A 27,328-nucleotide genomic window follows, 5' to 3' on the forward strand; every position below is an offset into this window, starting at 1 on the left:
AGAACTCAAGCTCTCTTGATAAAATGGCTTGCTTCTGATAAATGCAGATTTTTTTTCATCAGAGACAAAGGGGCCCTTGAGTTTAGCGTGTAACCTAAAACATCACATTGCTGAAAAGTATTTCCTGATAATATTTTTAGCACCTGAAAGAAAAAAAAAACTGTTTTTTTTTCTCCTTTGCCCTCAGGGAGTTTTTCAAAATGAAATGTAATGCCCAGTGTGTGGGCTCCCTGTTAACCCCCTGTGTTCCAGAACAGAGTAAAAAACCCACAGTGAGCTACCTGGAGGGAACAACTGGATATTTCCCACATTGATCCCAGGCCTGGTTTCTAATAATAATTCCAACAGCTGGCACTGATCTAGAAGAAGAATGTTTGCAAAGCACTTTACAATGCTGTCATTTAAGCCCCTCAATGACTCTATAATGGAGGCTGAAAGTATTCATGATTTTCTCCTACTTATGGCAGAGGAAACTGAGGCCCAAAGAGCCTTTAAGTGACTGGCCAACTGTGGCTTAGCTAGCTAAGTGTCAAAGGTCAGATTTAAAGACAGTCTTCCTGATTCCAGAGCTTTATATGTTAGGCCAAGCTGCCTCCCCACAAGCAGAAGGAAGGAGGAAAGGAAGGAAGGAAGGAGAAAGGGAGGAAGGAGAGAAGGAGGGGAGGGAGGGAGGAGAGAAGGAAGGAAACTAGAGAAGGAAAGAAAGAAAAAGAGAAAAGAAGGAAGGAAGAGAAAGAAAGAAAAGGAAAAACAATGAAAGAGAAAAGGCAATGAAAGAAAGAGAGGAAGAGAAACTATGGAAGGGAGAGAGAGGGGGGAGGGGGAGAGAGAGAGAGAGAGAGAGAGAGAGAGAGAACAAGTGACAGTTTTGAAAAGTTGGAGCTAATTTATTTTTTATTTATTTTTTTCTTTCTGTCAGAGCTGAAGGGGACCAGAAAAGATACATGGAATAGTTGCTGCTGTAATGCTGTAGAAAATATGAATACAGACTCCAGAGGGACCAGGCACAATGAGTTCTCACAGATGAAATGAAGAGTCTACCTGGCTCCTGCTCACCACAGAAAGGAATTGAAGTTGCACAGAGGTCAGGGAAAGCTGTGTGCCATGTTTGCCCTCTTCAGAAGGACAGTTTGAGCTGCAGGTCAGAACACAACACTGGCCAGATTGTGGCCTTTCCACACTTTTTCCCCCTAGATCCAGATTATTTGATTGCACCAAGGCTTCAGTGACAATAGAATGTGTGGAAGACAGAAGAGGCCTTGGAGTTCACTTCCCAGAAGAGCAAATTGAAACCCCAAACAGAGAAGACTCAGCCACGGTCACAATAAGAGGGAAGAGGGAAGACTTGGCATCTTTGACCAGGGTGAGACCCAAAGTTTCCCAGTTAGAAGCATTCACAAAGGTTTGGAGGGCACTACACAGACCAAGAAGTGTTACACTAAGTGACTGACTTTCTGGCAGTGGGGAATTCTAAGTCCCTATTGGCCATCGACTGCGCAAAGGGCCCTGCATTTGAAAATCAATTCCCAGCATTGCCTTTTGCTCACAACCTGGGAGGCATGGTGGTTGGTCTCTCCAGGGAGACTTGAATGAGCTTGAATGAAGGCGAACTGGACAGGAGGCAGACCTGGCTTTGAGTCCAGGATCCACCACTAACTTCGTCTGACTTTGGGCAAGCCTCTCTTCCTCATCTGTAAAACAAAGGGACTGGAATGGATAACCACCAAGGTCACCTCTAAATCTGTGATCCTAGTCTTTCCTTAATAACAAAGTAAAGGAGTAAACCTTGACCCCTGGTCTCCAGTCCAGCCTCACTAAGCCATCCCTGTCTACAAAAATGTCTCTCACCAGCCACCACAGATGTTCCCAGGACCTTTATTCCTGGCCTGCAGGCTCACCAAGAGCCCATCTCAAGTTTGAAAAACTGCTTCCTTCTTTCAGGGCTGAGTGAGTGAGTTCTCCTCCCAGGAGGCACCAGAGGGCCTAACAATCCTTTGCGCTAAATCTCTCTCTCTCACAGCTGTTGGATTCTCTGCACAACCTCTGCTTCTGGACAAAAATCTTGCAAGTCTCTTCTGTAGCACTAGATTCCAGCCATCGGTGTCCCCCAAGCTTAGAATCCTCAGCCTGTCCCAGCCCACATTCCCAGAGGGCTCCTTTTGAGGTCACATCCCTAGGATCTGCAGGTAGCAGGAAAAGCAGCTGACTCAGACACAGACATTCACTCATTGTAGCTGGTGACCAGCTCTCCCCACAGGGCCTAAGAAAGGGTTAAATGCACTGCCGAGATTTCAGTGTGTAATGTTGTTGTTGGGTTTTTTTTTTTTCCCCAAGAGCTTCCTGCAGCAGACCAGTGTTAAGTTGTGAGAATCTGTCCCCAACTCAGGGTCTAAAATTAGATTTTGCCTCTTTAACCTCTTCATTACCAAATGATGGGAGGCAAAATTTCCCCATCTCTCCCAAGTCTAATCCCTAGTGAAGACTCTGGAGTGATAGGACCTTTGTCTGAGAACTACTGTCACATTCCCCACCTCTGTGACCCATGGTGACAGCCTTTCTGGGGGGATCAGCATCAGCCAGGACCCTTGATGAGCACACTGGAGTCATGATCACAAAAGACCTGGTTTCCAGGCCTGGTCCTGCCGAGCCTCAATATCCTCATTTGAAAAATGAAAGAGTTAGACCCCTTCCAGCCCTAAATGCTATTTCCTTCCTTTTCTGTATTATGACTCCCACTATCAGGACCTGGCATTTAGTATGTGCCAGGCAAAGCCCTGGGAACATGCAAATGAGGCTATGAAACAACAGGTACCTACACAACCATGTGGTGCTGCAGCCTGTTATTAGCAAGACTAGAAATCCTTCAAACCAACTAGCATCCCCAGCGGCCAAAGCAACAAGGGATGTTCACTCTGAATGGCAGGTCCCGAGGGGAATGCAGCCTCCCCGTTTGAGCTAAGTTCCATTTCAGAACCATCTCCGTAGGGTTACCAGCGTCTGTCTCATACAGCTTTTATCCACCGTCAATCCTCTTGGGTTTCTTTTTCCTGAACGTAGTGACAAAGATACCTCATTCCTCATTTCCACACCTTTGCCTTGGTGGACTGTTTTACTGAACTGTGGACACACATTCAGTCTAAATGCAAAGCCCTCTAATCCCATCCAGCCGATCTGAAAAATCAAACTTTAAATGAAAGTGACAAAACTGATCCCCCCACCCCCGTGCGGTTGGGGTGGGCTTCAATGTTTGTCCCACTCCCCAAAAGCTATACTTCCAACCAGCAATTTGGTGGGCGATTCTGCAAGTACCAACTAAGGAATCAATAGCAGAGAATTAGGAAATGCCAAGCGAAGATCATTTGGCGGAGGAAAAGGTCACCTCTAATGCACCCCCCTCCTCCTCCTAACCACCTTCTCTTCATAATTCCTGTACTCTTAGGCAAAGCATGCAGCGTCCCCCGCCCTTTGAAAGCAGCACGGATGAGGTGCCAGTGTGCCTGATTCTCGGTCTAGGGACGAGAGCAGTGCCTTACAGGGCATTCAGGAGGTAGGATCCCCATCTGGCCAAGGCCTGGGTGTTAGCACGGGTGCACACACACACCCCGCCACCACCACCACACACAGCCTCCTAGCTCCTCCAAGACTGAGATGTGCAAATCTGACCCTCAAGTCTTTTACAAGTGTCTCAGAGAAAACTCGGGGAAAACTCTTATCTAGCAAATACCCAAGAGCCCAGTGAGGTACAGCTGAACTAGGTAAGCCACCTTTAACACATCCTCTGTCCTTCCCGGGGCCTGGGGCCTCTGCAGCAACTGGACCAGCCCCCTCAGTGGTGCCACCTGGCTGCAGCTACCCAAGGAAGCGGACCCCACAGGCCACCCGCTACATTTTCTGGCCAAGAGCAGCCCTGACCTGGGAAAGAAAGGAAAGCCTTCTCATCCCCCTCCTCCTCCTCCTTCTCTTTTCCTACTCCTCCTCCTCCTCCCTCCTTCTTCCCTCTCCTCCTCCCTCTCCCCCTCCTCCCCCTACTTCCTCCTTCTCCCCTCCTCCCTCTCCCCCCCCTCTCTTTCCTCATTCTCCCCTTCCTCCTCCTCTCCTTTCTCCTGCTCATCCTTCACCTTCTCCCCCTTTCTTCCCCCTCCCCCTCCCATTTCTCGTCCCCAGGCTCTTTAAGAAGCTGCCTTGGATTTACATAGCCCCACCCAGCCAGTCCTGGAGCAGGCCCTTCCAGGACCCGCCCCCTCCAGGCTCTGAGTGGCTGGCCTTGGGCTGAATATTCAAATAGTCTCCAGGAGGGGCGGGGCCTGCGCTCTGAATGAGGTCTCTCTCTTTCCCTCACCCTGGCTAGTGCTGTTTGCAGAACAGACATGAGTTTGGGATGTGAGCGGCTAAGGATCCCAGTGCAGTAGAGAGAGAGATAGAAAGGGATGGAGTGAAGAGAGGGAAGGAGACAGAGAAAGGAGGAAAGCTAGAAGGAGAAGGACACAGAAAAAGGGAGAGTGGGAAGGAGACAGAGAGAGGGAGAGCGGCCAGACCCCTGCGCTGACCTGCAGCAGCAAGTCCAGGCCAGCCTCGCTCTCCGCAAGGCCAGGGTCTCCTCTCTTGGGCAGCTGCTTCCCTTTGCCTAGACAGGCAGGCATCGGCGTCCCCAGCCCCGGGTCAGCCGGACACTGCCCCAGGGCGGGCAGGGTGGGTTCGCTGTGCTCAGAGCCGCCCCGAGGTGTAACTTTCGCCCGAAAGTGAGCGGGCTGCGGGAGCATGCGTGGCCTGGCCCGCTGGACTCTGCTGGTGGCGCTGGCCAACTGGGGCCACGCGTTCGTCCCCCTGGCCGACTTCTACCCATTCGGCTCGGAGGTGGGGGATGCGGTCACTCCGAAGCAGGATGACGGGGGCTCGGGGCTGCTCCCCATCTCTGTCCAGTTCCCGTTCTTCGGAGCGGGACACACTGGCCTCTACGTAAGTAGCCGCTTTTTTTGCTCTGGGAAAGGGGAGCGGGGGGTGGGCGGCGGGGTGCTCGAGCCGGCCCGGAGTGCTCGGAGGGGGGCACAGCCAGCTGTCATCGCCAGCCGCCTGAGGAAGCATGCCCTGGTCCTGCGTGCCCCAGCCTGCCGCCGCTGGCCGAGTTGGGCGCATTTTGGAATTTGGCAGAGAGGCCCCGAGGCCAAAGGTAGGGTGAGGACAGTCTTCCTCCGAACCGCCGGAGCCAGGCAAAGGAGGGACGCTTGCTGCCGGGGGAAGCGGGGAGCGCTAGGCTGCCACCAGTCCTCCCGGAGGTGGCTGAGTGGGTGGAATGAGGCAAAGGGCAGCTGGGGAAGAGAGTGGCACCGGGACGTGCCAGGCGCTGGGGAATGAGGGAGGAGGGGACCGGGCAGGGCAAGTGGAAAGAGGGCTGGGCTCTGGCTTTTTTAACTCCCAGGTGTGAATTTAGCCTTTGGATGGGCGAGACTGGCAAGAGAGCCCCAGGCAGAGGGGCCGGGACGTGTCTCCTCTTTCCCCCACCCCTCCCCGAGTTGACCCTGCCAGCGTAACTAGGAGGATGCTTTTGGGAGAAGGTGCAAGTCGTTTCCTTGAGCATTTACACTCACTCAGCCTACTCTTGGTAGGACTGCCGAGGCTGGAGCGGGTTCTGGGGGCAGTGTGGGAGGTGCAGAGACGCGTCCCCCAGGAGCTGAACTGGACCTCATTTTGCATAGGCCATTGACATGAAAGGTTTTCATCTGGGGGTGAAGGGGGACGCTTTGCTAAATTTCCAGGGACCGCTTAGTTCTTTCTCTTACCCACAGCTCTGATGGCCCTAAGTCCACTTGTGATGGTAAAGGAAGGGGAGAGAAACGGTTTGTAAAGCAGAAAAAGGTCTGGGGGAATGGCCGGCATTAAAAAAAAATTCCTTTAGCCCTGTTGATTTAATACAATTCAACGTATAAGGGAGACAGCACGGTAGAGCCGCGGAATTTTGGAATCTGAGGACCTGGGTTCAAATCCTGCCTCTGATGCTTACACTTCTGACCTTAGGCAAGTCACTTAAAAGTTTTCTGGGCTTCCTCCCATCATCTGTAAAATGGGAGAGGGAGTGGAGAATGACCTCTAAGATCCCTTCTACCTTGCGATCTAAGATCCTGATCATTAAGAGCCTGCTTTGCGCTAGGCCCTGGGGATCTCAAGACAGACACCAGGGGCTTCGGATGTCATGGGGAGAGTGAGATACCTGACCAGGAGAGGGCCAGTCCGGGTGCTTTGAAGGAGAAATCCTGCACCTGAGCTGGCCCTTCAGGAGCAGGAAGGACTTCAACAGATAAAAATTGGGGGAACGGAGAGGAATCCATTCCAAGCATGGAGAATGGCAGAAGCAACAGTTCAGAGGGAGGGAGTAGGGTGAAGAGGGATTGAGAATTGACTTTAGGAAGGACCTTGGAGATCATCTTATCCTCGTTTTACAGAGGGGAGATTGGAACTCAGCCGGGTAAAAGGGCTTCCCCAGGGTTACCCAAACAATAAAGAGCAGAGCTTCCTCTGACCCACAACCCAGTTCCTACCATGCTGCTAGAGACAAGAACAGGCCAGCCTGCCTCACATGCAGCATACATGAAGAGGCCAGAGAGGGAAGCAGGAGCCAGATTACGAATGGCCTTGAAAGGCAGAATCAGCACTTTATGCTTTACTGAGCAGGCAATGGAGAGAGATGAGTGGTTTCCGAGTAGGGCATGATGACCAGGGTGAGAGGCAGCATAGCTTGGAAAGGGGGTAGTTCGAAGGTAGGAAGACCCTTGGACAGCTACGGCCTTAGTCCAGGTGAGATGAGGCAGCAGAGGCTGGACTCAACCGGTTGCAGCAGGAATGGAGAAGAAGCGACAGACAGGAGCAATATTGGAGAGTGGAATCAAAGATGAGGGAGAGAGAAGTGGCAAACAGATGCCAAGGTCCCCAACATGAGTGGTTGGAAGAAGTAGGAGACAGAGTGGGGGCAGGGAGAAGAGAGACAGAAATAGAGAGGAACAGAGAGGGGGAGGAAGAAGAGAGGGAGGGAGACAGATTTGGAGAGGCATGGAGCAGGAGAATGACGGAGGGAGCGAGCGGCATGGAAGAGACTGCAGGCCGCGATTCTTACAGCGCTGAGGTGGGGGGATTGGTTTGAGTGACCCTGGTGACTGTGATCACGAGGTTCCCCAAAGTCCTTCCCCTCCTGGATTCTTGCTCAGTGTTGATCCTGAGATCAGTCCCCTTCAGCTTAGAGTTGGTGGCCGCATTGGTTCAAAGGACTGTAGAACGGAAGCTCCTCGAGGCCAGGCGTTGTTCCTCATGTTTGCCTTTTTATTCGGTGTCTGGAGAAAGGCAAGTGGTTAATAAATGTTTATTGAACTGAACTGAATTGACTGTAGTCCCACCCCCTCCTTATGTTTTATGGAATAAGGGATTACTCTCAGTCCCTCTCTCATTTCACTTATTTTGATTGTCCTTTCATTTGCAACTTCTTCCATTAGCAAGGGGTATAGCTAAGGTGGGGTGACTGGAGCTTTTGCCCGGGGCACTGACATCTGAGGGTCTGCTTCCTACCTCCACCCCTCCACACCATGGCAATTCAGAGACTGTAATCTCCCACCCATTATGGATCTTGGCCAGCCTGTGCCTTGTGCCACCACCATTGAGGTGTCCTAACCATGATGCCCCTGTTCTGGGACCCTTCTTCTGGGGTCCCCCTAATCTCCCAATCCCTCTAAAAAGATGGGTGAGACTCTCTGAGTGACAAGTCCCTGCCTCTTTTACTGTCCTCTATTTCATTACTCAGCCCTAGTTGCAACTCTGGGTGAAAGAATTCCTTATTATGGCTCTGATGAGAGTTAGTGGAGGCCTGGAAACCACCATTCCTTAGGTCATAAGGACATTGGGAGATGGTCTAGCAGCTGAGCAGGGTGAGCTAGCCAGGATACTGGGATTTTTGCTGTCCTACCCAAAAGCATGGACAGTGGAGAGGGCCAGGAAGACTTGGGATCCTCTGGCATCTAACAGCTGTATGACCTTGGGCAAGTCACTTAATAGGCCTCAGTGGCCTCATCTGTAAAATCGAGGTCTAGATTCAATAGCCTCTATGGTCCTTCCAGTTCTAGATGGAGCATCCTATGGTCCCTTCCCCACTAATAGAAATCTAGGTGGAGCCCTTAACAGACTACACTCCTGTCCCCTCCCCTTGCCCCCAACCAATGAAAGCCTGTTCTGCATATGACTCAGAGACTGGGCTAAGAAAGGCATTCTCTTTCCTCCATGATTTGGTTCATTTGGCCATTCCTTTTCCCATGTGCCTCATGAGAGAGCCCCCCCACCTAGCGTGGGCACCAGTCTTGGCAGAAAACGCCTCAGTTTGAGAAGAAGGGGACAGACGAGATTCCAGAGGGCAAGATGCCAAGTTAGAGGAGACACTGCCCAGCACTCCCCTCTAACATGGCCAAGTAGGAGATGAGCTGGACCATAATCCTGGTTAAGGTCAGGAAATGCAATGAAGCTCCACCACTTAGCAGCCCGTCCAAGCAAAAGGAGGCATCCGTATGTTTTATGTCAGGAAAATGTTTTCCACGAGAGTGCACCATCTTAACAGCCAAAACATTTTGTGCAAATATTTGCAAACATTTGTGCCAGGGGGTACTTTCCTGTTGAGAGTCATGGGTGAAAATATTATGAAAACGCTTGGCTATCCTAACAGTGCAACCAAAAATACCTGCGGCTGCCAAAACAACCGGAGCAAAGGCTTCTAAAGTGGAAATATCTGCTGGCCAAACACGTGGTTTCAGCCGAAACTGACATTCTGGGGATTAACACAACACATCCCAGGAAGAGTTTTTTCCTGAAACCAAGTTTTTATTTGAAAAATCCTTCGTGCCAATGTAGACAGCCTCATAGTCTCTCTGCCTCCTATTTGTTCAGTGGGAAAGAAAATGAAATCCTTTAAGAATGGGCGCCCCAGGATACCTTTCCTGAAATCATTAGCAGGGATTGGTGGCCAAGTCAGACTTTGCAGAAGAAAAGCAAAAAGCATGAAGGGATTGGATTGGTGTCAATGGAGAAATTGAGGTATTCATCATGACGGATGTTCCAGAGAGGGGAACAGAGCTCAGGCTGGGGCTTAGCTCATACACCACCTCCTCCAGGAAGGCTTCTCTGGTTTCCATCCCTCCTCAGCCAAGCTGGTAGTCTGCTCTCTTCCAATCTCGTAGCATTTCTTTTTTATTGTTATTATTTCTCTGATGCACATACCTTATTCTATTTATGTACATGCCATCTCCCCTTCTCCATGGGGCCAGGGACTGTGTCTTATTTGTTTTTGTATCTTCCCAGCCCTAGGACAGTGAGTTGCACATAAGGGCCACTTAATAGATTTGGAGGTGGGGGTAAATGCTGTCAAAGGTGACTGTCTGGCACACTTGGTACCATACTGAGCCTTTCTAACCACTCCCTAACTCTAGAAAATCCAGTAGCTGGGCAGGTTTGAGTTCTTTCTGAGCCCAGAATGCACAGGCTTCTCCTAGCTCTTGGCCACCTGAGATTCCCATCACACTAGTCTGATGACCCGATACAGTTAAGTAATATTTTAAATTAATTAATGAATGAAGAAAACCACTTACCAAGCACTGACTGTCTGCTAAGCACTAAGATACAAATACAAAATTAAGTTAATCCCAGCCCTGGAGGAGGAGCAATGCCTTAGACATTAAAAGCAGAGAGGGAGGGCTGCAGGGTGGATGTGCTGGAGAAACATGGACAAGGACCAGAGGGGTGGAGGGGCATGTTCTGCACCAGGAGAGGCAGAACCCCCAGGGGCAAAGTCTGGGAAGTATCCAAGAAAGGGTGCGTGCTGTGTGTGTGCATGCATGCGTGTGTAGTGAGCACATATGGGGCAGATTAGCACACACACCAAGAGGCAGTATTCAGAACGCCGGGCTTGGGGCCAGGAAGATCTTAGTTCAAGTCTTGACTATGGCACTCACCAGTTGTGCTATTCTGGGCAGTCACTTCTCCTCCCCTTTCATGCCTTAGAGCCACAGAGATACCCCAGGATCATGGTACCCCAAGTGACCACTGGTGCTAAAGGGATAGGCTTTAGCCTGAGGGGACCTTTGGAACCTGGGGGAGAGGTGGACTAAGTGGCTTCTAAGGCCCATTCCATGTGCAAATCAAGCTCCTATGACCTTAAGTGCCTCAGGCATCTTATGGGAAGTTATGAGAAGGGTTAGTAGAGTCAAGGCAGCCCAAATTTTGTGCATTTATTAAGCACCTACTCTGTACCAGGCACTGGGCTTATAAGCTCTGAAGAGGCAAAGAAAGGTAAAAACCCAACAGTGCCTGCTGTTGGGCTCACAGTCTGAATGGAGCCATGTCAGGAATTCCCCATGCCTACAAGATCACAGATCCCTCAACATTTACATACATAAATGCATGTATATGTGTGTGTGTGTGTGTGTAGACTCTTATCACCATAAACAGTATATCCCAGCATCTGGTGAGTCTGATGTATAGTTAACACTTGAAAAGTGCTTACTGATTGATGATAAACAGATAGCTGGATAGACAGAAAGAGAGATGGACCGACAGATGGATGGATGGATGGACAGATGATAAGACAGACTGATAGATGGATAGCTGGGCGGATGAAAGAGAGAGAGAGAGAGAGAGAGAGAGAGAGAGAGAGAGAGAGAGAGAGGAGGGGGGAGGGAGAGGGAGAGAGAGACAGAGAGAGAAAGAAAGCATATACTGTATATACACCCTATGGTATGGGGTTGGGGGGAGGGATTGATTTGGTGATTTGATCACTAAGAGTGAGCCCCCTCCCTCTACGAAAGCAGATCAGTCCCTTCTCTACCACATATGGTCTTAAAGGCTTTTCTGGGGAACTCAGAGGTTGAGTGATTTGCCCAGGGTCACACAAACCTTCTGTGAGCCAGGGACAGAGATAAGGTCTGGACATGGGGTTTCATTAGTATAGGGAATTCCTGAGTGAAGACGATCCCTCTACCGATTCAGGCCGGCACCTTCTCTTAGAGATTTGCCTGGGGGCATTGAGAGGTTCATTGACCTATGACATCTTCACAACCTGTGTGTGTGCCTGTGTCCATGTTGATGCTTTGCTTGCTGTATGTGTGTGTGTGTGTGTGTGTGTGTGTGTGTGTGTGTGCGTGTAGAAAACACCAAGATTGTCCTCTGTGGTATCGTCCCAGGAGTGCTGCTGGGTCAGATGCTGTGTCCTCGGGGCATGAGCTCTGGAATGTCTTACTAGGCAGGAAAGACTCCCTAATGAGCACAGTCAACTGTTGAGGCCCAGAGAGGCTGAGGGTCCTCACCAATGAAATCACAGATTTGCTGGAAGAACCGCACAAGTACACATATGCCCCCACCCTCTCCATAGACCTGGTGATGGGGTGGGCAGTGGAGGGTAGCAGGAGGTCATGGAGGGGAAAGGAAGGGCCTGGGTGATGTGGAAGCCCCAAAGCATTTGTGTCGGGGACAGGATGGGCAGTAGCTCAAGCTGCTCCTCCCCTCAGGGTGCCCTCCCACCCCAGAAGGAGTACAGGCTCCCCTCCCCCACGTGGGCCCTCCTCCTCCCTCCAAGCCAAACGTGCTCTTAGGAAGGGTCCAATGAGCTCACTCACCAGGAGGTGTCAATGACTAATAAGATGAACGTCTGCTTCTCCTGGAGAGATTGACATTTTAACTGGGGCTCCTGTGGCAGGATCTGGAATGTCAGCAAGAGGGGAGGGGAGGGAAGAAATGGGGGTGGACCCTTCCTAGATACCCAGAATGGGGCAGGAGCAAGATCAAGAGCTGTGGGGTTAGAGGACCTGGATTCCAATCCTGCCCTGCCTCTTTCTACCTATGTGCCCATGAGCAAGTCCTTTCCAGGGGCAGGATGGTGCTGGGGACAGCTTGGGACCAGGAAGGCCTGGGTCTGAATTCCCCCTAAAGCACTAGCTGCAATCTTGGTGGCCTGGGCCAAGTCAGTTCCCTGCCCTGTTTGCCTCTGTTTACTCTTCTGTAAAGAGGGGGCTGGACTCTCAGGCCCATTCTAGAGCTGAGTCCTCAGACCCATAACTCTTCTCATCTGTGACTGGAGCCCTAAAACGAACATCCTCACCAGTAGAAATGGTGTTTGTCTCTCTAGGCATATGACCCTTGGTAAATTAATAGACTAACGTTTGTATTTTAATGGAAACCCTCCCTGGTTCTGTGTCTCCGCTCCCAGCCCTGCCCTCCCACTGCCTCTGACTTCCCTTTCCAGATGGGCCTGACACTGTTCTCTTGACCACTGCCACCTCAGGGGTTCTGCCCAGCCCTGCCCCAGCCCACAGTCAAAATAGGTCTTTGGGCCTATCTGGGGGGCTGCCTCAGGATGCCACAAGATGGCAGGTGGGCCAATGGAAATGGGGATTTTTCTCTGGGGCCATTCTGCCTGTTTCCAGCAGGTGTCCTGGGGGGCCTGGGAAATGAACAGCAGGTCATAAAATGTGCTTGATTGAAACAAGATGAGGGACAAGCCCAGCGGGGAGGAAGCTGCAAAGAGGAGCTATCACATAACCACAAAGTGGCAGAGATGGAAAATGAATGAGAAGTCCCCAAGGTGAGGCTTTCCTCTCTGCCTTGGAGAAAAAGCCCTGACCTTTGGCCCTGGCAGCCAAGTGGGACCTGAGCTGGGCCATGGGTCTCGAGACTGTAGAATTCCAACTTGCTCAAGAGTCCTTCCAGATGAGCTTAGAAGGTAAAACCTCCTGCAAGGGTGCCAGGTGTTGGGGAGGAGGGGAGGGAACCAAGCTGAGCTTGTAGGTGATTATACTCGTCAGACTCACACAGATACAGCTGGTCAGGAGTCTCTAGGGTACAGAGACTGTGCTGAGAGCATGGCGACTCAGCACAGACAAGGCTCTGGGGTCTTTTGGTCCCATGAGCCAGCACAACAAAATCAATTTAACAAATGTTTGCCACGAATTGAAATAGTCAGAAAAGACCTGGGTTCAAATCCCATCTCTGACATTTACTAGTTGTGTGCCCCTGGGCAAGTGACTTACCCTCTCTGAGTCTCAGGACTTGTGCACTATGGCAGTGAGAGCTTGTGACCTGTGCTGGCAGAGGGAATTTCCAAATCGAGAGTTCTGCATAGACTCTCTGTGTCTTCTGGCCTCCTCCCTGCCCTCAAGGAGCTTACAGTCACTGGCCAAAGTCACTGATAATAATAATAACTAATAGTTAACATTTACAGAGCGCTCACCATGTGCCAGGTACTTTGCCAAGCATTTTACAATTATTATCTGATTTGATAACCCTGGGAGATAGGTGTTTTTGTTTTCTCCATTTTACAGATGAGGAAACGGAGGCAAACAGGGTTAAGTGACTTGCCCAGGATCACACAGATCGTAAGTGTCTGAGGTTGGATCTGAACTCAGGTCTTCCTGATTCCATGCCCAGTGCTAGGTGCCCTGTGCCATCTACCTGCCCCATCTTGTTCTTCATAAACAAGATGGCCCAGCACTAACCACATCACAAGCTTCATGTCTTGTGAGACTGTCCTTTTCATTCACTTTTGCCATAAACCTCATTCCCATTGTGATTCACCTCTCTGTGCCCAGGCTGCAGCGATGCTGTCTTTCTTTTAGAGTCTGCGTGGATAGAGGCATGGCATGAGAGTATGACATGATGGAGCCTTGAGCACATACAGGGACTCCAGGTTAGACCAGTCACTTACCTAGCCCAAGCCTTGTACCTTTGATGCCCTTCTGGAGGAGGCTGGGATGACCTGGGGAAGGCCTTCTCCAATGAGGATTCTAATAAAAAGCTTCTGTAGGCCTGAAAAATCATTGCTGGGAATGCGGCTCAGGACCCCTAGTTCTGGTTGTTAAATGCACCTTCAAATCAGTTCAATTCAACCAAGCAACAAGCTTTTATTAAGCACCTACTGTGTGTCAGGCACCGCACTAGGTTCTAAGGATACAAAGATAAAACTTATCTTTGCCCTTAAGAAGCTTACATTCTATAAACACACATCCTATTAAGCACCAAATCCACACAAGGCATGAGGCTAAGTTGTGAGAATGCAGAGACACAAATGAAGCAGTCTGCCCTGCCCCCCAGAAGCCTACACAGGTACAACATGTACCCAAACATTATGGCACCAGGAAACAGATGTGGGAGAACTCCATGGGGAGTCAGAGAAGACTTCACACAACAGGTGTCACCTGAGCAGTGGCTCAAAGGAAGACAAGAATTCTGAGAAGAGGGGAGAAGGCGATGCCTGACTTGGCAGAGGTGGCAGCAGTGAAGGGGAGCGGTAGGTGGGAAGAGGAGAAGTCATCAGGAACCAGATCACGAACAGCCTGAAATGCTGAGCTGAGGAGTCAGCCACTGAGAGAACATGAGCAGGGAAGTGCCATGAGCAACTTTATGAGGCAGAGAAGAGACTAGAAGCCAGGAGACCACCGAGGGCGGGGGCTGCTGGGGGTCTGGATACAGTAACTGTGGGAGCAGAAAGAAGGGTCAAAGGATTCCAGCTCTAGAGCAAAGAGTGACCTCCCAGGGCATCTAGTCCAACATGGAAAGAAAGATGGGAGATCGACAAGATTTGGTCATTGATGGGATACAGAGGTGAAACAGAGGGGGACTGGGGAGGAGAGTCAAAGATGGCTCCAAGATTGACAACCTGGGACCGGGAAGTGGCAGCCCTCAACAGAAATGGGCATAGTCCAGCTCTGCTGGGATCCTTGTAGTCTTCTGATGCGGCTTCTCCTCGGGGGTCTAGTTTGTCCTTGGCTCTCAGTGAGGATGTTTCTTTCAGTCACTGCTGGGATGCCAGTGGGAAGAGCCAATCTTCCAGACCTTTCAAAGTTCATTAGGTTTTCCTGCAGTCAAAGGCATACGGAGGCAGAGGCTCTGTCCTCATCCCCATCCCCCAAGCAGTTCCCTCTCAGGCACTCACTAGGCTGAGCCACCACTCACAGGCTTGGTTCCTCGACAGCTGCCAACTGGGCACACAGGACTGCATCTCCTCATCCGGGTCTGAGATACATCCTGTGCAGTACCTTTCCCTGCATCTCGTGACTTACAGCACTCTACTGCCCAACTTAATTAACTAGACTTAGTTTAATGATTTGACTGACTAATTCAATATACTAGAGGTGTTCACACCTAAAAAGGCATCAGGGCCACTCTCACTGTGAAACACTGGCCAAGCCCCTCTAGGCCTCAGGTGTCCGTCTGTGAAAGAAGGGGCTGACTCAATCATCTCTCAGGTCCCTTCCAGCGTCCTACAATCCTATGAATTTGAGAATAATATGTCTTTTCTAAGATGTCCAAAAAATGTTGGAAGAGGTGGTGTCACTGAAATTCAAAAAGTTCAGTTCCAAAAAAATGTTTGGACCTTTAACGAGATTGTCCAATGTCCTGAATTTGTTTAATGATAAACATCCTGTTTACCAAAGACTCCAAGGACTCCAGTCCCTTCCCCACAAGCTGTGAGCCTCCCTCCAGTTCTGTTGTACTGTGTGGATTCTACGGGACCATGCAGACTGGCCAATATTTGTCCCTCCCTCTTGTTCACTGACCAGCCCATCTTCTGTCTGGTCCTTCCTTTTCTTGGCCACATCCCTTAAAACACTTTTGCCATTAATTTTTTGTCCCTGTGTTACAGCCAGTTCACTGCCACCTGCTCAGTTTGCCCTTTGGGCAGTCTTTAAGACCTATACTATGGATACTGTGGTATTATTCTATGACCCACAGTTATATGGGGAGGAGATAACAGATATTAAAAGCCCCTTGACACCAACAACTTTTCAGGAATGCTGTGATCTTGATACCAGCTCTCTCCCCATCACCACCGCACACCAAATCTCATATTCAGATATTGGGTCTATTGACCTCTCCCAGAGTGTTGCCTTTTCCCATGAGAACACCACTGGGGGATCAGAAAAGCATGAATAAAATAATTGCATCTGCCAGGGCTCTCTCATTGCTCCTGCAGTGATGATCTCACTGCATGAGCGGAAAATCCAACCTGCAGACTGCCAGGGGACCACCCCCGCCTCTTCCAGCACCCAGTCTTTTCATGCCCCCCATAAACCCAGGCACAGGCCCCTCCTCTGGGGCTTTCCAACTGCCCCAGTGGTCACTGCCTAATGTGCTGGTTTGAAATACATGCTCTCTCCACTTCCACAAAGTCATGGGAATCAGTCATTCAAAGTCTTCTCTCCACGTTGTCACAAACACCAAGGGTCCAGTTCTCACACCACCCTGTCAGACTTCCTGGATTCACTAGGTTAAAGGGACTCATTGATGCTCTTTAAATAGCTAAGAACTTCAGAAACAGACCTGTCAGCCATGGGCAGCCGCCTGCCCCTGCCCTCCTCCTTGAACAACCGTCTCTCCCCTGACTGTGGCCCTGGCGTCTGACGTAACGCTACTTCAAACGGACAAAGAGGCTGCCATTTATCAGGACAATTCAGTGCAAGAAGTTTTGGCTAAATGACCTGCATGATGAGGCAGGAGCCAAAGACCAGAAGAAGGCGAACATTGTAGGCAGAGAGATTTAGTGATTTCAGAGGGTGGGAGCTGCCTTCCCAGAGAAGGGGCTGCTCTTTCCCTTAGGGCTTTAACAAAAGCTGCTTCAGCATTTGGTAGGTATACAGGACATTTTTGGTCAGGTATGAGTTATTCTAAATGACTCCTAGGTCCCTTTCAAAACTCTTCATTTCTGTGGTTCTGTGGATTGCAAGTCCTGAAATTCTCCTCCAAGCTCTGCTCAGGAAGAGGGCTAACATTCCTACTTAAAATGACTGAGGTCTGGTATCTTTCCCTATGACGTTAAAGATGCTTTCTTGGTGTTTGTACAGAAAGAGGCCAGGTTTTCCTACTTGTACAAGGCACTGATCACATCTCTCCTACATTCTATGGTTTTCCCTCCAATATATTTTTCTTCCCAAGATCTAAGGACCTCAATTTTTAGTTCCTAAGAGGGGGAATTTGCTCTAAGTGCTCTTCAGGAGAGCCTTAACCCTTAGGTTAAGTCTCTTATCACCAACATTTTTCTAGAAAGAAAACTTTCAGCCACCAGGAGAAATGAAGAGTTAAAGCCCATGCCCCTTAATTCTGGAGGAGAAGTCAACTTGTCATCCAGCCCCCAATTCTGGAAAAGAAGATTGCAGCCTTCAAGATTCTGAATTCAACAAACATCTATCTATCTACCCACCTACCCATCTGTTAAAAATTTAAAAATATTCCATTTTTAGGCTTACAGAAAGACCACTCCATTCCACTCCATGATTCCTCAGCATCCAGAGATGGAAAAAAGAAACTCTTTGCTTATACATATCATCACTAACATACTTGTCAATGGACTACTGACCTTTCCCTGAGAACAGTTTAGTCTTGAGGGCAGGAAAAACTCCCTGATAATTGGAGTTGTTCAATGAAATGGATGTGGGGGTGGAAGGGAGGAGAAGGACGGGAAAGGAGGGGTCTCCATCAGTAGAAATCCTCAGGCAAAGGCTGGGCAGCCATTTGCAAGGAATGTTATTAAGAGAAATTTTTTTGGCCATGGATTCAACTGGAAGACCACTGTGTTCCCTTCCACCTCTAAAATTCTGTGATTTACTTACCACCTACTGTGTACAGTTCAAGACATTGTGCTAGGCACTGAGGGAAACTGAAAAAATGAGATATGGCCATCAAACCCAGCCCGGTTTAAGGAGAAACTGCTGCTGGGGCCTGGACACAGGGGTCTCTTATTGCAGCCACAGAAGGGAAAGTCAGAGCTCCCTTTCTGCGGCAGGCTTTTGTTCTCCTAGTTTACCATGAACAGAAAAGCTCATCAGTCAGCCAACAAACATTTATTAAGTGCCTGTGATCGCCTGTGGGATCTAACCTATGCTAAGAAAAACCCTCAACAATCCTTGGAGGCAGGACTTTGAGGCCGGCTCACTGCCGGTGCACCACCCGGTGATTGCTGGGCATGGAGCACTGGGCTAGATGGCCAGAGCGAGGAGGGGAGCGGGGCTAGAGTGAAGCGTCTGATCGAGTCTCCATGCTATTCTTGTGGACAAAGAGAGATCACAGATGCACAGGTCTAGTGCTATAAGAGCCCTCAGAGGCCATGGAGGCTCAGGTTTGCCAGAATACCACCCCCAGCCTGCTTCCCCGCCACACCTTTTTTGTGTTGTCTTCCCCCATGAGAATGTGAGCTCCCTCAGAGCAACTCCCTCAGACTGTCTCAGTTTCTCTTTTTGTATCCCTGTTGCTTAGTACAGTGCCCTACTCATCAGAAGGGCTTAATCAGTGTTCTCTCCCTTTATCTACTCCCTACCTGCCTACCCATCTGCCCATTCTTCTAGCCAAACTATCTGTCTGTGGGTCTGTCCACCTTTCTGTCTAGTCTATCTATACTTTCTTCTGCCTATCCATCTTTCTTTCTTATGTCCATCTATCTGTCTGTCTCTCTGTCTATCCCTATCTATTGAATCTATCTATCTATCTGATCCCATAACTAGTCATCATCTGGGCCAGGACAAAAGCTCAGGTTTTCCAGCCCTCTGTCATATGCTTGACTGCTTCCAGAAAGGTATGGGCTGGACCAGACAATTCATGGGATTGGTGCTGCCTCTGAAGATCTAGGAAGCAAAGGGTCACCTGCCCCAGTGATAGAGTGACTTATTGACACTTCAGGCTTCAGCCTATGGCTCTCCTTCCAATTTTCCTCCTGCCTGGGCCCCCTTGCCAGAGTCTGGCTAGCAGACACTAACAAGACTCCCTCCTCCAACTCATCGCAACAGGCCAGGAAGGGAAAACAGTTTCTTGGCAGTACCTTCTGACATCAGGAGGTGGGAGACTGTCTCTCTAAGGAAGGTCTGTAGGTAGAATGAGAAATCACACACACACACACACACACACACACACACACACACACACACAATGGAGCCAGTGTGCTCAGAGAGATTAGGGAGGTCAGCAGAAATTAAGCTGCCCCCAGATTCCTGTTCCTGGGAGAAAGAAAGGAGCCATGGAGTGGGAGAAGACAGGATGGGGCTGAGCCGAGCCGGGGTCAGTAGCCAAGAGCTGCAAGCCTAGGAAGGAGGGGAGGCCCAGACCAAGAGGATGAGTGAGATGTTTAGGGCTCCAGAGTTTCTCAGAAATGAGCGTCGAGATGCTTGGAGTCAGGAGAGAAGATGTGGCTTAGTGCATGGACAGCCAGAGTCACAGATCCCTCGGCCACAAGCCAGCTGGATGACCCTAGGCAAGTCAACCAACTTCTCACTGCTCCAGCCAACTCTGGAAGCCTTTACATTGCAGGCCAGCAGCTGGGGAATGAGTCCCCATCTCAATGCAATCAGACGCAGTCTGTCCCCTCCCCCCAAATGTGCAGGACACTCTGCTAGGCACTGAGGGTTCAAAGACAAAATGAAATCAGTCTCCGTTGTCTACTTGAGGGATCCAACATGAAATGAGTCAGCACAAGATCATTTGGGAAAGGAGAGACCCCCAACATCCAGCAGTATCAAAACCAGCTTCATCTAGTAATGAGTCTCCTTTCCCTCCGCACCCCACTGTGGCTGCCAGGGTCTTCCCCTCCAAAGTCAGGCGCATGTGATAGTAAGTCTTGGAGATGCCGCTGTTTGTACACAGCTCCCTGATTAGAATGGAAGCTGAGGACAGGAATTGTTGTAGCCACAACACTGAGCATAGTACCTGACACAGAGCTTAATCAGTGGTCATGGATTGATCAAATGATGCACCTGACCTAACCTCTACATGTAGTAGGTGCTTAATAAATGTTTATTAAATGGAATGAGAACAACTTAGATGACTACATTCCTTTTGTTATGGCACTTCCCATTTCCTAACGTGATTCCAGGAAGCCCCAGAATCAGACAGGACGTGGGTCGTCACCCTCTACCCGAGCTGTCCTAACCCCAAAAGTCATCATGGAAGGAGACCAATCTTCCTCTCCTACTTCTTGTCCCATTCCCACTGGCCTCTGTTTCCTGATGAGAGATGCTTGCCTCTTCCACGATCTGCTTTACTTCCCCAGGCTGTAAGGGGAAAACTGGGCCTGGAGGTTCTTGTCGGCACCGTCCAGCCATGCGACAGGTAGCGCCATAGCAGGAACAATGCGAGGGGTCTCACAGCCCACTCCTCTATCAGAGGCAGGGCTTGAACTCAGGTCTTCTTGGGTCAAGGTCATCTCTGTCCACTGCACTGTTAAAAAATAGTAAACATTAGCTCAAGGCTCACTAATGTCTTCTTGCTCCTTTTTTTAAGTATGCAAAAAAAAGAGCCCTTTCTGTGACTTTTTCCAGTTTTTTGAAATTTTCCCCTTTGAAATATCTTGAAAGCAAGTCCGTGTGTGTGTGTGTGTGTGTGTGTGTGTGTGTGTGTGTGTGTGTGTGTGTGTGTGTGTAATGCACAGCCAAGACTTCTGCACAGATCTGGTCAGTTATAGGTGTGGGACAATAGGGAAAGCCTTCATTTGGCACCTTCTGTGTACCAGGAAATGTGCCCAGATTTTGGATCCAAAGGAGCTGAGGAGCTGAGTTCAAACCTGACTTCTAATATACTACTTGGCTTCTCCAGAAACAGGTCCTAGTTCTAGATGGGGCAGAACGATCTTTGATAGAAATGGAGTCCTGCTCACTTTTAAGCAGAAAGTCCTTCCTTTTCTGTTGCTAGAGATCTGTGATCATCACCCCACCAGGTTCAGGGATACTGCTCCCTATCAGCTCCTATCACCGAAGAAGATGAGCAAGGCCAGCAGACATGATCCTTCTAGTTGCCCACCTCTGACCTTGCCTAACGTCAGCCCCTAGGTCCAATCTGCCTGCGTCTTTCCATCTCTCCACCTCTGCTTTTCTATCTCTGTGCCTATCTCTCTGCCTCGGTCACTCCTCCTGTCTCCCTCTGTCTCCCTGTGGTGGTCTGTCTCTTGTGCCCTCCCCGCATTGTCCTATCCTGCTCCAGTGTCCGATCCTGCGTCCCCACCCCTGAACTTGTCACTGAGCCAAACAATACACATTTCATCCCTTTCATCTTGCTTCATGAATCCTTTCTTTATTCCTCCGGTCATTCTCTTGGACTTTCTCTGATCTCATTCCAGTTTGTCTCCCTCTCTTCGGTGTGGCGCGGGAGTCCCCAGAATGGGAACACGTCGGTCTGCTGACCGTTGCATGGCACAAGCCGTTCCACTGACAACAGACCCTCCAATCGGTTAGATGTTAGAGATGGGCACAGAGGGGCTGAGGGAGAGGTGAGGGGGGCAAGCCTTCTCAAGAGGGAACTGAGGAAAATTTCAGCTCTGATTAGCTTCTAACGCGTCTTAAATTCAACACGGCCCCTGTGAATCTTCAAAGTCTGTCAAGCCAGAGGAGTCTTTAAAGAAGATGAGGATTTTTAGTTTGGGGGCCTGCTCTGAGCTCCAGAGACTCTTCCTTGGGGCACGGATCCTCCTGGACTGTTCCTACCCCATGCTCTTCTCATAATTGCTGCTAGTTCTGTTGACTCCTACCTACATTATTGGCAGGGCTCTGGGACTTACAGCACATGGCAGAAGGGAACCCTGGGCCTTGAATCTGCACTTCCTCTCTATACTTTACCCATCACCACTTCCCAAGCTGACCAAAGGTCCCCAAACCCCAAAGGCAGTTGTAAGGAGGAATCTTAATTACCCTGAAATCTCCCCAGGCCCTCCCTTCCCTAAAAAAGAAACAATCCAGCAGGTCATACATTTTTAAAAACCAAATTCTTCAGATACCTTGGGGAACAGGGATTTTTATTATTTTATTTTTGGCAGTGAAGAGAGGGGAATGAACAAAAGCATGTGCCCTTCTTGGTCTGATGCTTAGAAGGAGAACCAAGACTACAGAGAAGAGCCTTCGAAAGCCCCTGATGCTGTGATAAGCAAGGCTTGGCTCAGGCTTCACTGGTGAGCACCAAGGCCCCTTGACTTCTGAAAATGAGGATTCAGAGAGAAGCCCTCTGGGACTCGGCCTCCTCGTCTGTAAAATGAAGATCACAGATGAAAAAATGGGAGCCCCCTTGAGCGGCAACTAGTCCAACGCCTTCAGTTCACAGACAGAAAATGGATTCCCTACCCCATCACCAAAGCGAGATTGGAACCCAGGGCCATCTGACTCTGGACCTTCTGTTCTTCTCCCTGTACCCAGCTTTCTCTCCTCACCTGCTGAACAGCCCATCCTTGGGACAGTAGTCTTTGAAGCTCCCTCTGGGTACCCTGGGTTTTTGGCAACTTCTTTGAAATTTAATTTTGATTTCAGCAGAAGTGTTTATGCGAGAAATTCAGAAAAATGAACTGAGTCATGGCCCCATCAGCATGGCACTGGGTGCCACTCATTTCAGTATTTCTTCCTGAGGTTTTACCACTGAGATCTTATTCTCTTTATCCTATTTTTCAGTTTCAAAAAATCTTTTCATTTCATGCCCAAACATTGCATGAATCGTACTTGGTGGAAAAGAGGGGAGGTGAAGCAGGAGAAAGAAGTGTGCAGGGAGAGAAATCTAACATCCTGTGACTCGAGACTGAAGACAAGCACAAAAACACAGGTTGTCAGATTTCCACAACTAAGAATGTCCATGAAAACCATGCTGGGGAGCCCCTGGCTGTGAAGACCACCCTCGTTTTAGAACTGAAGGGGCCTTCGAGTCCGCATAATCCATCTCAGGGGAAACTGAGACTTTGCGAGGTTAAGTGACTTGACTAGAGTCTAAGCATCAGAAGCAGAATCTGAACCCAGATCTTCCTGACTGCAGGCCTCATGCTCTACCCACTGCACCATCCTGTTCCTCTAATACAGGGCGTCCCTGAAGTCTGGACACATAGGCAAAAATGCAGATTTTGGAATATTTGGAATGTTAACAGACCTTAGCCCCCTTGACTTCTTTTTTCTGGGGTATGCTAAAGGAGGAGGTGTACTCGATGAAAATCACAGATGCAACACGCTTGATTGAACACATGAAGAGTGAATGTGCTAAAATCGACGGCAATGTGGAGTTATTGCATCGAGTTCACGTGAATCTTGCAAAGAACATCAACCTTTGCATCACAAATGATGGAAATCATACTGAAGATGTTATTTGTTAATGTTCCAATTAAATAAAATGTGGTTGAAAATTTCATTCATTTCATTTCTTGAAAATATGCATTTTCGCCTATGTGTCCAGACTTTAGGAACCCCCTGTACAATGCTCTCCCTGAAAGAGGCTCTGGGCATTTTACTGGAAGTGAAGTCAGTATCACTCAACAGTAACATGGCAGCCAGAAAGCTAATGTAGATGTCATCCAAACAGGAAGCATGCTGTCCAGGACACAGGAGAAGATGATGGCGCTGCTCTCCTCTGCCTTGGTCACGCCACATCTGGGCTACTGTTTCCAGTTCTGGATGGCATGTTTCATGATGTTGACAAGCTCAAGGGTGTCCAGAAAAGCACAATCGAGATAGTGAATGGCCTACAATGGGAATCAGTGGGGAAAGAAGGGGTGCCCAGCCCGAAGAAAAGAAGGAAGACTCAAGTATCAGAAGAGTTGTCTTAAGGAAGCAGAATCGGGCTTATTCTGCTTGACCCCAGAGGGCAGAACTGTAAGCAAAGGGAAGAAGTGAGGCAGAGGCAGATTCAGACCTTTTGAAAGAAAGGACTTGTTCCCAATTAGAGCCAATTAGAGTGAGGTTGGGTGCTGCCCCACTGGGGTTCATCGAGTCAAGGCTGGATGGCGACTCATTGCAAACGCCCCAGAGAGGATCATTATCCGGGTGTGGGGGATGAGGTGACCCCACTCTGTGATTCCCTTTCCCACTCTGTGATTCTGTGAATTCCAAGTACAGGGTGATCCTGTAATTCTCAAAGAAAACCTCCAAGTCATGACCTCAGTCTCCTATGGCAGATTGGATAAGTCTACAATACAACCTGCAACAAGGCTGTGGATTCCATTTGTGACGTCTTTGGATTTGGGGTATCTGAATAATGATGGATGAGATGGTGAGAAGTGTGTTTTCAATAATCCCACAAGCCGATCAGATGTCTCGGTCTTAGGGTAAGCAGATGTGGTGAAGGATCTCATTACATGACATGCTCGAGACCTACATATGACACACTCGGCATGTTTTTGTTCAGGGTTATGGGCTTCCTCTGGGGCCTGAGCTGCCTCAGGTTTTGCAAGGAGTTCTAAAGAAAACCCTTGAGAGGCTCATTGCTCTCTCTAGTTCTCCTTTTCTCTAGCTTCAAATGGCCCATCAGAGATTCAGGTCATGTAAGATTTTGAGGAGCCAAAAGCTGACCCGGAAACTTAGAGGTTCGGAATGACGAAGTGCAGAATTTTACCTGTTCTTGTGTTTTCACGGAACAAATTCATGATGATGCTGTGGCCCTCTCTAAGAGGATGCAACCTTGGCTCCACCTAGCTTCCAATTTCCCGGGCTTAGCCTATGGGTAAGTCTACGAACAACAGCCAATAATTGACTAGCTTTTCCTCAACGTGCATAATTGGTGTATCACTCAGGGTGTTATAAAAGACATCAATATACAGACAATAGCAAGAACCTCCTCCCAAGATCTTCCCTGTGCCCCTATCACTTCAAGTTAGGAAAGGAAACTCAAGAAGGGCTGTGACAGAGGGTAAGTCAATCTTAATAAATGCTTATTGATCGGCTTCAAGATTGGGAAGGAAGAGAAGGTGGCTTAGCAGCTGGTCCAATTCTTCAGAGGTCAAAGGAAATAAAGGCTAAGAAAGACCTACCAGATTTGGCGATTGATGTCTTTAAATGAGAAATAGAGATGAAATGTTCTTAATCTCTCATCCCCAGGGCCTAGCACCTAACAGCAGTAATGAGCACTTGCTGAACTGCTGCATCACTAAATCAGGAGACCAGAAAAGACCCAATAAGCCACCAAGTCCAGCCTGACTCTGAACAAGAAGCCCCTCCCCCTCCATCCCACCCCAAGTGGGAGGGAAGCCCAACCCACTTTTCAACATCACTAAATGATGCTCTTCCTGTCTAAATTAGAATCTTCGTAGCTTCCACCCAAGGAATCAAAGTGAAGTATCTGGGGCAGAAACCAGAATGTAGGAGACTGAAGAGTAGGGCTGGTGTTGGGGAAGTGGAGGCAACTAGCTGGGTGATGATGAGAAGGAGGGATATTGTATAGGAGCTGAGAAAGTGGTTGCCTGGGTGGGGGGTTGAGGACTGTTTTTTATAATGAGAGAAAACTAAACCTACTTGTAGGCAGATGGAAAGTATCTGGTAATAATACAGGGAATGACCAATGAGCATGGTCCTTGAGAAAGGTGAATATGGAAGGAAAAGCCCCAGCAGGAGGTGCTAGTCAAGGAGGAAGGATCTACAGCCTCTCCAGGGAAAGTGAAGATGCAGACCTTGCTCTTTTCAGTAAAGTAAGAGGTGAGAAGGATAGAGGGTGCAATTGGAGATTTAGGAAGTGGCCATTTGGAACTGTACCTAGAGTTGGGTTTCAGAGCATGAACTCAGAGGCAAGTCAAACAGCATGATTTTGTGGCTTTCTTCACAAAGAAGAAAGCTTTTGTGGCTTCTTATGGTAACCCAAAAGGCAGAGAGTGATGCTTTCCATTTAGCAAGACAGGAATTCCTTCCCAGTCTTAGGTTTGGATTCAGTCAAAGGGCCACACTTGAGGACCTAGAGGGCCACATGTGGCCCCAAGGCTGCAGGTTCCCCACCCCGTCCTAATCCATCACCTTGTTTTTGCTTCTACAATGCACTGTTCTCTACCTTTGAATCCTTTTCCCCCTTGTCCTTCCTCTGTTCCCACCCACCCACCCCTCACTAATACCTAACCCTGAGCCACCTCCACTATCTGTCTTCTCTGCTTCTACTCCTGAGTCACTCAGGAATCCTAGAAGAGGTCATGAAATAATTCTGACCTGGTTCATGAAATGTTCCTCCATTAACTGGACCTTTAATGCTGCTCAGCACTCTTTCCCCCACTCCCCCATTTCTGGCTCTATCTCTGGCCCAATGCACATTTCAAACATCTCTCCCCAGCTCCCAGTTCCAACCTGATTTCCTCTCTCTCAGCAGAGAACCTGACATAAAAGGTAGATCAGAGGCATCCCGTGACCAATTTGGTAAGCCTTCCCTTAGGATTTTCTTTTAGCTTATCAATTGGGAATGAATTGGTTGGTTCGGACTACTGTGGGATGGAGCCCCTATTTGTGCTCAATTAGAAGAAACCTTCATTGCCCATTCAGCCCCTTCTTACCTTTGCCCATGCCTTCTCCCTCCCCTGGATGGGGAGCTCATCATCATGCCAGCCCCCACCAAAGGATTCCATCTTGTTCTCCCTTTAGAGAATTCAACAGCCACTTCTGAAGCCACTGCTCTATGTGCAAGATGCTAGAGCCTTTCGTACCCCACTCAACCTTACCTGTGCGCCTCGAGTATTATACTTTGCAATTATCTGTTCACTGTCATATCCCCCATTCAATTATAAGCTCCTTAAAGGAAGAAATGGTATTTTCCTTCATCTTTCTGTCTCTGGAATTTCATTCAGGGCTTTGCTCATGGCAGATGTTTAGTAAACATTTGTAGAACGGAATGGGAAGGGATAGCCCATGTCAGAGATGCTGAGGCCTAAAATGCTTCCAACAGGGTGTTTAGGGAGCAGATTTAAGGGAGATGACAGTATCCAGATTGAGGGAATTGCCTATGTCCTGTCCTTATGTTGAGAGGGATCATTGTGATGGTGAGAAAATGCCCTGTCAGAGCTGCTGTCCCCAGCAAGCTCCCAGCCTCAAATTTCCTCACTTCTCTTTGAAGAGAATTCTTCCCAAGGACTGCATTGCCATAATAAAAGATTCTTGGGGAAATGGCTCAGATCCATTTGCTGTGAGCAGAAGCAGGACCAGGCTGTCTTTGTGGCAGGATGGGCTCAGATCCAGGCTGCCAATCCCTCTCCATCCCAAGTGGGTTCGACAGGCAGCTGGTCTTCAGGTCCCATTAGAACGAGGCACGTTTGCAGCTTGGTGGGGAGGGATTTTGTCTTCAATTTCCATTAATGTGACTGGAAATTCCCTGCACGCCACAGTGAAAATTTACTCCGTAATTATATTTTGCTTGGCAATGAGCAAACCAGGCTAACCCATGGTGCTTGGGAAGGGGAGCGAAATAAAAAAAAACAAAAGCCTACAGAAGGAAATGAAGCCACTTGGGGCATGGAGGCCCTTAACACTCCTGCTCATGAACAAAAGGGTGGACATGAGATAGTCCCTCAGAGGGGCTCCTTGCCTCCTTCGTTAGTCCTGCTCCAGATACACTCCATAGAAATGTTCATGAG

General features: G+C 49.1%; 1 protein-coding gene across 1 annotated transcript in view; it reads left to right on the forward strand.

The window, feature by feature from the left end:
• The first annotated feature begins 4,758 nt into the window (after positions 1-4,758).
• Positions 4,759-27,328, forward strand: part of SNED1 (sushi, nidogen and EGF like domains 1) — a 102,092-nt gene continuing 79,522 nt past the window's right edge. Inside the window, exon 1 of the mRNA XM_036755829.1 lies at positions 4,759-4,956. Within this exon, the coding sequence (XP_036611724.1) occupies positions 4,759-4,956 (198 nt within the window). The remainder of the gene's footprint in view (positions 4,957-27,328) is intronic.

Source organism: Trichosurus vulpecula, chromosome 4 (assembly GCF_011100635.1).
Source record: "Trichosurus vulpecula isolate mTriVul1 chromosome 4, mTriVul1.pri, whole genome shotgun sequence".
NCBI lineage: Eukaryota > Metazoa > Chordata > Mammalia > Diprotodontia > Phalangeridae > Trichosurus > Trichosurus vulpecula.